Consider the following 12,061-nt stretch of genomic DNA (forward strand, 5'->3'; position numbering starts at 1 on the left):
GACACATTTGTTTAATCAATCATGATCAAGAGCACGGCAAGCTCCACCCTCTGGTATATAAACACCTTATGACCTCCTTGACACAGATATGTGATTAAGAGTGAGAAAACATGGTTGTTGCACAGCGCGGCTTATGGCCCTTCATTGAAAGCAAATTACCATTGATTGTATGTTACTGTGGTCTACTTATGGCGATGCATCAAGGCAGTAGTTATAATATAAAGTGGGGGGAACACAACCCACACCCAGTGTATACTATGATGAAACATGTCAGTGATTGCGTTGAGTGGAAACAAGTGCTTCTGGTGAAAACAGGCCAATTTGCAAGTGCTAATCAGTCAGCCACCACTTATCTTAGCTTTCATAGCTAAGTTACCTGCAGTTAATTAGACACACATTCACACAGAGATTAACAATAGTGCATGGGCATATTCAACTAACATCATATTTGTCAGAAAGCTCATGTAATGTCTGTGTAAAGTGTCAGTCATTTATGTGGCGCTGCATGTGGAAGTTATCTAAACAGTCGTAGCTTGCATTCATATTTGTATACTGTATGGCTGTACTTACTGATGTTAAATGATATAATATTATGGTAATTCATTTTCAAATGTGCAGATTTGCCCTCCCCCCAATGTTGAGTCCATGGCTACAGCCACGCAATGCATGCATGTGGCTGTGAATTTGTGCCACAAATGCTTGCGAGAGCAGAGTGGCGAGTGGAATTTATTGTGAAGAAAGGAGTGTGCAGTCGTTGTGGCAGGATGCCTTGTGTCTAAGTGGCAGAGATGCAGGATGCTGGCAGATCTGGTGCAGTGAGAATGCCCCCCCCCCCCCCCCCCACCAAAACAGAACAGGTCATTCTTTGTCTAGAACATCCTAACCCTCATTGCTACGAGAAAACGTACCTGGAGCTGAGGTCACTGTAGATGGCGTAGCTCGTGGGATCCCTGCAACATGCAAACCTTCCCACTACAATAAGGTGGCGATCCTGAAAAGGGTGCAGCGTAAGGACGGTATATCTAACGGAAAGGGGGGCAAGAGGGAGGTTATAGGGAGCGAGATGAGGGTGTGTGGACATATCTGTTATTGAGGCTCGGTCTTGCTCAAAGCTCAACCTAATAAGCAGAGGACAGCTGAGCAGAAAGAAAGAGGCTGCCAGATCTGGTCCCTATAGGATAGGTTCTGTGTCAGTACTGGCCCAAATTAAGAGGGAGTGCAGAGAAAACTGGGCCTCGACAAGGGCTGCAGCTCCTACTGGCTCCCATTCAGTGAGGGGAGATTGCACCACTCACCCTGCAGCACTTCCCCACAATACTGCTGTCCATCTGTTGATTCACTTATCAGAAAGCAGTGTTAGTGTGTGTGTGTGTGTGTGTGTGTGTGTGTGTGTGTGTGTGTGTGTGTGTGTGTGTGTGTGTGTGTGCGTGTGTGTGCGTGCGTGTGTGTGCATGTTTATGTCTGCATCCGTGTGTGTGTGTGTGTGTGTGTGTGTGTGTGTGTGTGTGTGTGTTGCTGAGAATGGATGCTTATACCTTGGGAGAGGTGTCTGTACCAGGACAGATAGGGAGGGAATAGAATTAAAAAGGATGAGGCAAATCCCACCAGTGACTAGATCTCTCATTCACACAGCAATTGTGCTTAAGAGCCGAATACGTGAGCACTGTCATGTTGTCCTCTTGAGTGTCTGAATGGTTCGCACATACTGTAGCAGCGATCTACACAAAGACGGACGAATTCCCACGGGCGGAAGCAGAAAAAAAAAACATAGTTATTGAGTCTGCGTACGTGTGTGCGATTGTATCTTGCACTCGATTAGCATGAAGGCGCCGAATACAAACTGCCATGTTGGTGATAAATCGTTTCCAGTTCAGCATCAGTAACCTCGGAGAATGCTAAAACTCTTTATTTAGAGCCTAAATCTGATGCATCCCGCTATATGACGTGAATGAATACCCCGTCAGCCAATCCAAAAACAAATATTTAACATAGCCGTTGCATAAGATCAGATAGTGCCTTCCCTCCTGTCATCCAACCATTGTACTGGAATATTCAAAGTGTTTACGGATGTTAAGAATGCTTGATTACCCAGCGGGAGCACTTGAGAGTCAATCAGAATAAGTGAGCAGCCATTCATGATAGGGTGGGAAAGCAAAACACACCTGTAGCTCTGAATGTTAGTTTACACATTAATGGCTTCTGACTGATTGGAAGTCGCTCCTGCCTGACAATTTACGCTGTCCCGCTAGAGTGCGTGATGAATACACAAACAAATGATTTTTTTTTTTTTGCCTCTCAAGAAATGTCATCAGATGCACGCGCTGATAGAAAATAAAATGCTTGTATTACTGAGGTGTTCATTCCCCGAAGTGGTTGTTATAGATTTGTTCAAGTGAAAAACATTCAAATTATGGCGTACCTGTTTATTTTCCTCTACCTTCGCCTCAGATGGTGATTTCACTGAATATAAAGAGTAGTCGTCGCGCAGCTTGTCAATGGCTTGTTTTCCCCTCAAAAGTGGGGTCAATCTTGTATTAATACTTTGTAACCGTGCAAAGACACCAAGTATGTGACATCATGCCATCAACACAGACGTTTTGAGTTTAAGGTCGTTGAAACTAAGCTGCATTCGCTTTTCACTCGCGCCAGACAGAGTTGTCTTTTTCAGCTCGTTCGTGGGAGGCAACAGAAGCGGTGACAGGCAGCAGTGGCGCTCACAGCTGCTATGAATGCTGCAGTGAGTGGTTCACTGTGGATGGGGGAACAGAGCGATAACTGGTGGGAGCTCCTGGTGGGAGCTGGAGACCTTTAGTGAATGGTGTGACGTTTCTATCCTTTGGCTGCCACTTTTCTATCAAAACAAACACACTGTGCTGCTTGCATTTACAGCTGCGGGGATTTTTACAGACGTTCTGTCACACACTGCAGTCCACTATTATCAGACCCACTCGCTTCCTGCTGCAGTGCATACTGTCTTTTTGTTCTCTAATTCAGATACACAGATAATGAATGGTAAAACCAGGTGGAAACTGGATTTCGTGTTATGATCACTAGGGATGAGTATCAATTAGGGCTGCAACAAAAAAAATCTTTTCATTATTGATTACTCCACTGATTATTTTCTTAATTAAATGGGAACTGCAGTGATTAATTATTGCAGTTCCACAAAGCAGGGACTCAACAAAGACAGATTTTTTTTATAAAGGATGTTTAAAGTTGAAGCATTAAACGCTGAGATATCCTGACTCTTACTCCTTAGTGTGGGTCAAACTCTAAAAACACTGCATCCTACACTTCCCATAATGCAACTTGATTCAGTCTGTCATTACAACCTTCCTGCCCAGTAAATATCGACACCTTTCAAACTCCACACCTCCACTTTATAACACAGGATTCCGCTTATAATTTCATGTCCTCCAAACCCAAGTTGAGGTAACCTTGATGACATCATTTAAGTTGTTTTATCACTTTGGGACAGGCTAAGTTGTACCCACAATGACTTTGGGTGCATTTACATGGACCATAGTATCCTCCTGAGACCCTCTGTCCTCATATTAGGACATTACATCTTGGGTTTTCTTGACCTTATACTTCATTCTACTTAACTTAGACCTGTTGTCCTTGTTCATGGACGCTTTTTTGTGTCATCTGGTGGTAAGAGCACAATATGCTATGTAAAAAAAACAAGATGGCAGCCATCTCTGCCAAGTCAGTCTGTAGTTAATCCAGACACAAAAGTGGACAAGGTCCAAAACCTGATCACATTTTATGGTTGAAACTTGTTTATATATGATTAATAATGTCTGTAGTTTGTTGTAGATATGGCAACAAAGTTGACCAATTTTAGCAGCAGTAACAAGCTAAGACGGAAAGAAGTCATTTTTTGAGGACATTGGGATTTTATTATCATCTCATTTGAGGACATTGAGACTGTATCGTTGTCTCGTTTGTGGACATTGGGACTTAATTATTAGTGACAATGATTAGTTCCCAAATAGCTAGAAGAAATGAAAATGTTAACAAAGCAAAAGTTCAGGTCTCAGGAGGATATTCCACTAATAACCAGATTATCACAATCAGAATAAAAATGCATTACGTAACCACCTTATTCTGATAGTGTCCGATCAGGCCTGATTGGAAGTAGTTTTCAATCATGTTGGGAGGGGTGGTTTTGACCATTGATATTGCATTCAATAGAAAAATATTAGCACCTTATAACTATGCAAACACAGAGATGTTTTCTTTCTTCATACTGTATGTTTGCCCCATGTGGTGGTAACATTAGGGGACATAGCTGTGCAACATAAACGCCTCCCTACGCTGATTTTGACACAGAATCATTCATAAATTCCAAAAACATTTAGCGCTCTACTAGTGCTTCATTCTAATATGAGTGCCCTGATTACTAGATGAATTCTTTGACTCTGTAACAGTAGCCTTATATAACGTTGTAGCTACAGGGTTCAATGTGAAGTCGCTGGACATAACAAGTATCTATTCCTACCATGCAGTAGCATTAAAATGAGACGTTTAGGGCACATCGGTGTATTATAACTTCTACCAACAGTCTGCATGTGAGGTGTTTGGGGGACATCTGTAATTTGTAGGGGCTGCCCCAGACTAAGACTATTCCTTGTCGGCCAATAGTCGTCATTTAGGGCCACTAGTTGTCTGCATGTTTATGATATTAATTTAATTATCAGTGCTGAGCATGGCCACTTCCTGTGTCTGTCCTTTCAAATTAAATTCTCACATGGTCCAGTCATATAGATTTTGATTTATTTTGACAAGGCGCAGCTCCTAAAAGAGTTTCACGTTCGTTTTTTTTTTCTTGTTGTTGTTGCTGTTGTTTTTTTCCCTGCAACTAAGCAACTAAGCAACCAAGCAACCAATGAATTCTTGTTGACTAATGACCTCACTGGTCGACTTTTAGCGGGCAGCCCTAGTAATTTTAAGCTACAGAAAAAAACAACGTTTATACATAGGCCTATGTTACATACGACTGAAGTATTTCCACAGGCTGAACCACTTCTTCTCTTTCTTTATTCGTCTCTTTTGAATAAGGATGGAAAAATAACTTCTTCTTCTGTTATATATCTGGCAGATTAGACGCTTCACAGTGGGCTGGACATCTTTGCACAAGTCAAAAAACCTATATTCAAATTAAATACTTTGGGGCATGTAAACACAAACCTTATCAGATCAGTTTATTTAGTGTCCATGGAAACAGTTTAGTTTGAATTTCTAATCAGGATGATTTTAATCAGGTTAAAGAAATAATGGTCATGTAACAGCAGCTAATGACCACTGGATTTTAAAAAAAAAATTAAACCAGGAACTGTCTGATCAAAGAATAATGCAGGAGCCATGATAAGTCTACTAATCAATTAGTAAATTGACAGCAAAATTATCAGCAATTATTTTGATGATATATTATTAGCATTAGTCATTTTTCAAGTATAAATGTCTTAGTGACATAGAGCAAACCATCAGCATGCATCACCTTGGGCTGTGAGTAATTATTACGGTCATTTTTCACTCTTTTCTTACACCTAATTAACAAAATAATGAATGTATAAATCTGAGAAATAATTGTCAGATTAATCAATAATGAAAATAATTGTTGAAAGAGAAAACAAGACTACGAATCTGACCAGACAGAATATCTCAGCAGCCTTATGCACTTATTCTTACTGTTCTTAGTGTGTAGAGTTTTGTATTATTATTGATATTATAACAGGATATGCGGTATTACAGATGCTTTGTTAAGTGCCTTGGGGGTCATTTAGTCACTTAAACCCTTAATCGGCTATTAGTGGTGGGTCAAACAACCCAATCGATGTGTTACTGCCTGAAGTGATGAGGCACACATTTGTGCATACTCATATTTTGCTGATTAATGCCTTAACACTTGTGTCCTCTTGCCCTCTGCTGTCCCTGCAGTTTGCTCCCAGTTCTCCCGCGGAGTCTACGCCATCTTCGGATTCTACGACAAGAAGTCCATGAACACCTTGACCTCGTTCTGCGGCGCCCTGCACACCTCCTTTGTCACACCCAGTTACCCCACCGATAACGAGGTGCAGTTTGTCATCCAGATGCGCCCCGCCCTCCGGGGTGCTGTCCTCAGCCTGCTCTCTCACTACAAGTGGCAGAAGTTTGTCTACCTCTACGACACCGACCGAGGTAGGTGACAGCGTGGGCCTTGAGTCAGGACTGTAAGCTTGAGTTACAGTGTGGAACCGCAGGAAGCGTTACAGTGGCTCAGAATAGCAGCTGCACACCGGGGTTAGCAGAGGATAGATTTACCCTGTAATACTTTATGAAAGCCCTGTAAATGCTTCAACTGTTAACACGGCAGTAGTCCAGTAGTTTGCTGTTATGTAAATGTGAAATATATTCACTAGCAGCTCGTAACACTTGTAATAACACATTACACTTTAAGAAACGGCACATCTTATGAGCTATAACCTTTGGATTTTGGCTGGTTGGTGTCAGTTAATCTTCTTTTTAATCATGATGTTGATATTGGCTCGTCTTTCATCTGAAATGAGGTATGTCACAGCTGCTGCTAAAATGTTTTCTACAGAAAACAGAGTCTCTGCCTGCCTGTGGGGGCTGCTTATTGTGTTGCATCAATGAGGCTTTTTGTGTAGTTCCCAGATTGCGTTGCTTTGTTGACAATAGACAGTGGTTTAATGCAGCAACGTGCTGTGTGTATGACGACCTGTCAACGTGGCGAAGTGCTCATTTCTGGCTGTTCTAATGTCAAACAAGAAAATGAGCTCATTATCTCTCAATAGAATAATGATCCCCTCCTCCTACAGAAACTTCAATTTGTTGAAACAGCACCTGGGCTGGAGGGATGGTTACTTTCAGGATATGACAGACAAAGACACAATATGTCTTCCTCTCTGTGACAGTGCCAGAAAGGGTGGCTGCAAACTCCTCCCGCACTGTACAGAGCAGTTTGCATTGTTTATTTGCTCATTATAGAAAGGTCCAGATATGCTTGGAGCAACCAGTCTTCTCTGCAGCATGCTATCTGCTCTCTGTACGGTTCTCTTTGCTGGCCTGCTCACGCCCCCACCTCTCCGTGTCTTGCTTTGAGGCAGTATATAAAGTGTGCCTCTGCGCAGAGTCCTCTGTCTTTGGGTCTCCAGGCCTGTAGGGTCCAGAGCTGAGGGCCTTAATCCTCCACACAGCCTGCAGATAATATGTGGTTAATTAGGGTCATTCAGACTAGAACACTCATTGGATCTTCCCTGCGGATGCTAGCAACCCACACGTCCTTCAGCACAACCAATACTGCCCAGCTCCCGGTCCCCATCCCTCTGCATCTCCTCTTATGTCTGGCAAGTGAGACTGTCTGGGGCAGAGTTAGATACATGGCGGAGGTGGGGAAAAGAGGCTGAAATATAAAAACAGGAGAGGTGTTAGGTAGAGAAAGAGTGATGACAAATAGACATATACTTCAATGGGAGGAAAGAGGGACAGAGGGCAAAGGAGGGAGAGAAAGTGAGAAGGAGGAGGAAACAAAACACCTATTCAATCCAGCAATTAAGGCAACAGCAGGCGCGTGTGATTTACAGCCTGTTACCTGTGTACAGACAATTCCCTGCGTACTGTACATCCCCGTGCTGAGGCCCATGCCAAGCCACTTTTACCTCTCTCCTCACTGCCAGTGGTGTAAGACGATCCCTTATTAGTGGGAGGACATTGGCCCCAGGAGGGGATTAAAGTCGTTTATTGATGCACTCCATCCAGCACTTTGGGGGGCTTTGACACTTGGCTCATCAAGCAGACAGATGTGTCAGAGAGCCTCTACCTCCGCTTATCAGGTAGTGCAGCTCCCCAGGCAATATGGACACTGACTGCTGGCTAAACCAGGAGGAGTGACAAGGGAAAATAGTCTTCAAGGGTGTATGTTTTTTACCCTCTGGCTCTGAGGCAAAAAGAAAAATTGACAGACAACTGCTTTCGTCTCTATCACTGTGGATTATTTATTTATTTTGGTGGTTCTCGAACTTTTTTGTCTGACGTAATCTGACAATCAGATGGCCTCTAGCACCTCCTCACTGACCACACCCAGCACGTTCCAAATGTGATCATTAAACTGGAAAAACTTTACCACTTTAACTCTTTATCCCTTATCTTTAGCTGAGAAATTCATTTGTTTTTGTTACTTGTTACCTGAGTATTCCAACTATTCATCCAATATTTTGGTTAATAAATTCAACTGCCTGTCAGTTAAATTTTGCCAAGCATTTCTAGTGTTCATCTGTGACTTTAAGCCAGTCCCCGCAGGGTGTTGTGATGTTGCAATCACAACAATTACCACAGATTAAGCCAATGCCCATGAATTCTTAACAACTTTGCAAATTTGCCCAGTCATTGCAACTTTACCGCAATTTAAAACAGGTACAATTTCATCTTATCCCTTTTACATCCTGCTCAGCTATATACTGAATAGGGGTATAACAATACATCGATCCACATCGATACATCGATTCATTGATTAACGATCCGATTATATCAATGCAGAATGAAAACACGATCCATATCGTCATCTTAAAGATACACATTTATTTTGAAATTCACATAGCACGTCTGTGTCACCATTTCTGGGCAAGCACGCCTCCGCTCAAACAACAAACAGAGCTCAGAAATAAAATGGTCAAATCATATTCTAGTTGTTTTTGTGAGTTGATGTAAATGATTGTGTTAGATGGGCATATGATATCGTGTCATAACCATCGCAGGCTCCTGAATCGAATCGAATCAAAATCGTATCGTGACAGACTTTATGATATCAGCAAACATCGTGTCGTCATCCAAACAAATTGTTATAATATCGTTTCGTGATGAAGCCCCTAATAGTGAAGTGCATTTTGAGTCACAGTATCTTCGGGATATATGTATTTAACTTAACTCAACCTGACTGAGCTATCTCTGCCATTCGGTTTCGGTATGTTATGCTGTGTCATAGTATAGCTTTGTAATTTGTGTCCTTCTGGAAGCTAGTAACAAATAGTCACTCCAGACATGAAGGCTTTGTGTGGTGGGATTTTCAAAGGTGGGCATAGTTTTTGACATGTCATGGTTTCAGAGGTAGTACTGAGCAGATTTATGTAACTTCAGTCTAATAAAGGTCATATTAGTTATTTTAAAACACGCTCTACCAAATGCCTCATTTGTCCTCTTGAGATAATGGTAATGAAGCTACGCTAACAATCAAAAGCTTTCTAATCATTCAGTGTTGTCAAATGATACATTTAATGTTATCCAATATACATACATATCTATCTATCTATCTATCTAGATATAGATATATGTATATGCTGAAATACTTTAATGAGTATGATTTTTTTTACTATCTAAAGCCATGCTCAACCAAACAGTTGAATTGTCCTTTTAGGATTAGTGATGCTAAGATAATACATTCACAGTTTTTTATGAAATTAAAAAAGGATGACTATTCACAGGTGTTAATACCACATATTTAATGTTATTCCATTATATATTTGATGAAAAAATTCTATCAGTATGATTTTTCACCATGTCTGAGATGTTTTCAAAGTAATGTGATGGTAACTATCTAGAATAAATTTGTGGAAGTAATTACAATTTCACTGTTTGGTAGAGGCCTATATTTAAAAAAAAAAACAAAAACAAAAAAACAACAACTATGGGGTTCCAGAAACTTTTTTTTTAATTATTTTTGCCTCAAGGAAATAAAATACGCAAAGAAAAAAACAGTCCGTTGCTTATTTCTTAGTGTGGATATTAACGGGTTATTGTAGGGCTGCTTGCAGAGTATTGATTGGATCAGCCATTGCTTTCTTTCTCTTTGTTTATCACGAGACTGCTGCTGCAGAAGTGTGAGCTCCGTGACGAAGACCCACACACAGTGGCAGGGCTGTTAGCATCACTGTTAGCGAATGTTGCTCAATAGTTATTAACAGCTGCAACATCAGAGTCAAGGTGTCTCGGTGCTGTGTGAGATTGTTGGGCCTGTTAAATGGCTCGGTGTCAGATGTTAGCCACTGCGGCAATGTTAACTTACCGGGCAGAGAAAGCTGGATGGGAGTGGTTTCCAGAGACAATCACCATCCCCAAACACTGAATGCTCATAATAATAGACTCTGAATCTGAAGCAATATCACAACTATTTTTTTTTTTTTTTTTGCAATTTTCACTTTCCCTTGCTATTTCATCGTAATAAATGCCTAAAAACATCACAACATACTTCGCAGTTTTATTAGAGAAGCTGCCGTGAACTCATTTCAGACCGCAACAATCCCCAAAACAGCCTACAAAATCCTGTAGGGATCCTCTGTAGGACAATTTGTCCATGCTATTTTCAGTGTACTATTTCGACTTCTCTGAATATTTGCTAGCTAGTTTTTATGCTCTCAACAGAGAACACAGTTATTGCTTGCTCATATTGGTGTATACCGTACAGTTAGCTAATTGTAGCTGGTAGGTTACTGGTTATTGTGACAATAAATTTAGTAAATCTACTTGTCAAATTAGTCGAGTTACTCCAGTATAGTCATGGCTACAGAAATATACCCTCGGGTACCAGTACAACTGGTTGGGTGTCACTGATATCTTGAAATCTGTGTTCCCTCTCAGAGACGCTGCTCTGGGCAATCTAATTGGGAATCAATAAAGATCATTGTCCTCCAATCCACTGTGTTATTGTTCTGCTGTGATTTTCTTGTGTTAGCATTGTCTGAAAAAGAGACCTGCCAGGTTGAGAAAAGCCATTAAACGATCTCTGAACTTAATGTAAATATTCTTTACACGAGTGAAAAAAGCAAAGGCGTAGAACAATACATCCCCGTATGCAGCTGGTTTCCATTTAGCTGTAGATAAACAGTGAATGAACAAATAACACACGGAGCACCTGCTGCATTGTATTATTTTCTTGAGTGCCTTTTTGCCTTTTAATTTGTGTTTGATAAAAGCATTGATCATCCACAATACTGGAAGCAACTTTGCAATTATTCTCCAAACTCTCCTATTAGAGGGAGAAAACACAGTGCATTCACTAGCTGAGTTCCACCGAAAGGTTTTATTCAGTCAATAGAAAAGATTAATTACAACCACACTGTTCATTTGGCTCTTATATTGGGCTGGCAGAAAAAAAAATGCTTTTAGGCCTTAGTGCAGTGCTTTCAGTCAGAGAGTGATGGTCCATATGCTTCAGGCTCAGATGTATTGGAGGAAATGAAGGTAAATTTGTACCTTAAATGCTAGTATGAGACAGCTGTATGAAAGCAGACGTTATGATGAAGGAACTGCACTGGAAGCAAATGGAGCTTCCGTAGGCAGTGTTATACCAGCTTAATGATTGGCTACTCTTCTTTTATCTGATGTAATATATTGACATGGTACCTTTTGTGTGTGTGTGTGTGTGTGTGTGTGTGTGTGTGTGTGTGAGTGTGAGTGTGTGGGTAGAGAGAGATGAAAGGTCCAAACACATATCACCACTCGTTCTTTTGAATCACTCCCAAACATCACATATGGCTCACCAGTAAAAACTGACAACCCTCGCAACACTCCTTCAACCAGATCCTCTGTTTACCCCAATTTTTTTTTTTTTTACCTCTCTAAGAGTGAATATTGCTTTTTCTGTACTTTCAGTTTGCATCAGCAGACAAATTTCCCCTTAAAAATCTCAAGCTGTATAGAGTGAAGGTAGAGGGACCTTGCCCTTTTCTGTTCTGGCGGTCAGGTATGGGCAGATAATTGCCGGGTCTGTGCAGCAGAGACAGATGATTACAGGCTTTATTGTCTCTCCCAGGCACAATCAACCCTGATTCAGCAATCTCACCTCTACTTGATTTATGAGTCGCTCTTTCTCTCTTTCTCTCACACATCCCTATACCGCGTCCTTATGTGGTTTTAGCTTTCTCTTACAGTAGGCCTGTGTCCCTTCTTCCTGAGTGAGTCTTCTTTTAAGCTAGCTGTGACTGTATTAGTATAGCAGTCACAACCTTTCATTCCTTAAAGTGGTCGAGAAAAGACGAATTACGAAACAAATCCTAAGTGTGCA

General features: G+C 41.2%; 1 protein-coding gene across 3 annotated transcripts in view; it reads left to right on the forward strand.

Annotated features, from left to right (window-relative positions):
- Positions 1-12,061, forward strand: part of gria3b (glutamate receptor, ionotropic, AMPA 3b) — a 107,526-nt gene that overhangs the window by 23,317 nt on the left and 72,148 nt on the right. For all 3 annotated transcript variants that reach the window (XR_007450058.1, XM_049585667.1, XM_049585668.1), the window contains exon 3: positions 5,944-6,183. Coding sequence is in view for 2 of the 3 variants with exons in the window: in XM_049585667.1 (XP_049441624.1) it covers positions 5,944-6,183 (240 nt within the window). In the remaining variant the exon portion in view is untranslated. The remainder of the gene's footprint in view (positions 1-5,943; positions 6,184-12,061) is intronic.

The sequence above is a fragment of the Epinephelus fuscoguttatus genome, linkage group LG9 (assembly GCF_011397635.1).
Source record: "Epinephelus fuscoguttatus linkage group LG9, E.fuscoguttatus.final_Chr_v1".
NCBI classification, from domain to species: domain Eukaryota; kingdom Metazoa; phylum Chordata; class Actinopteri; order Perciformes; family Serranidae; genus Epinephelus; species Epinephelus fuscoguttatus.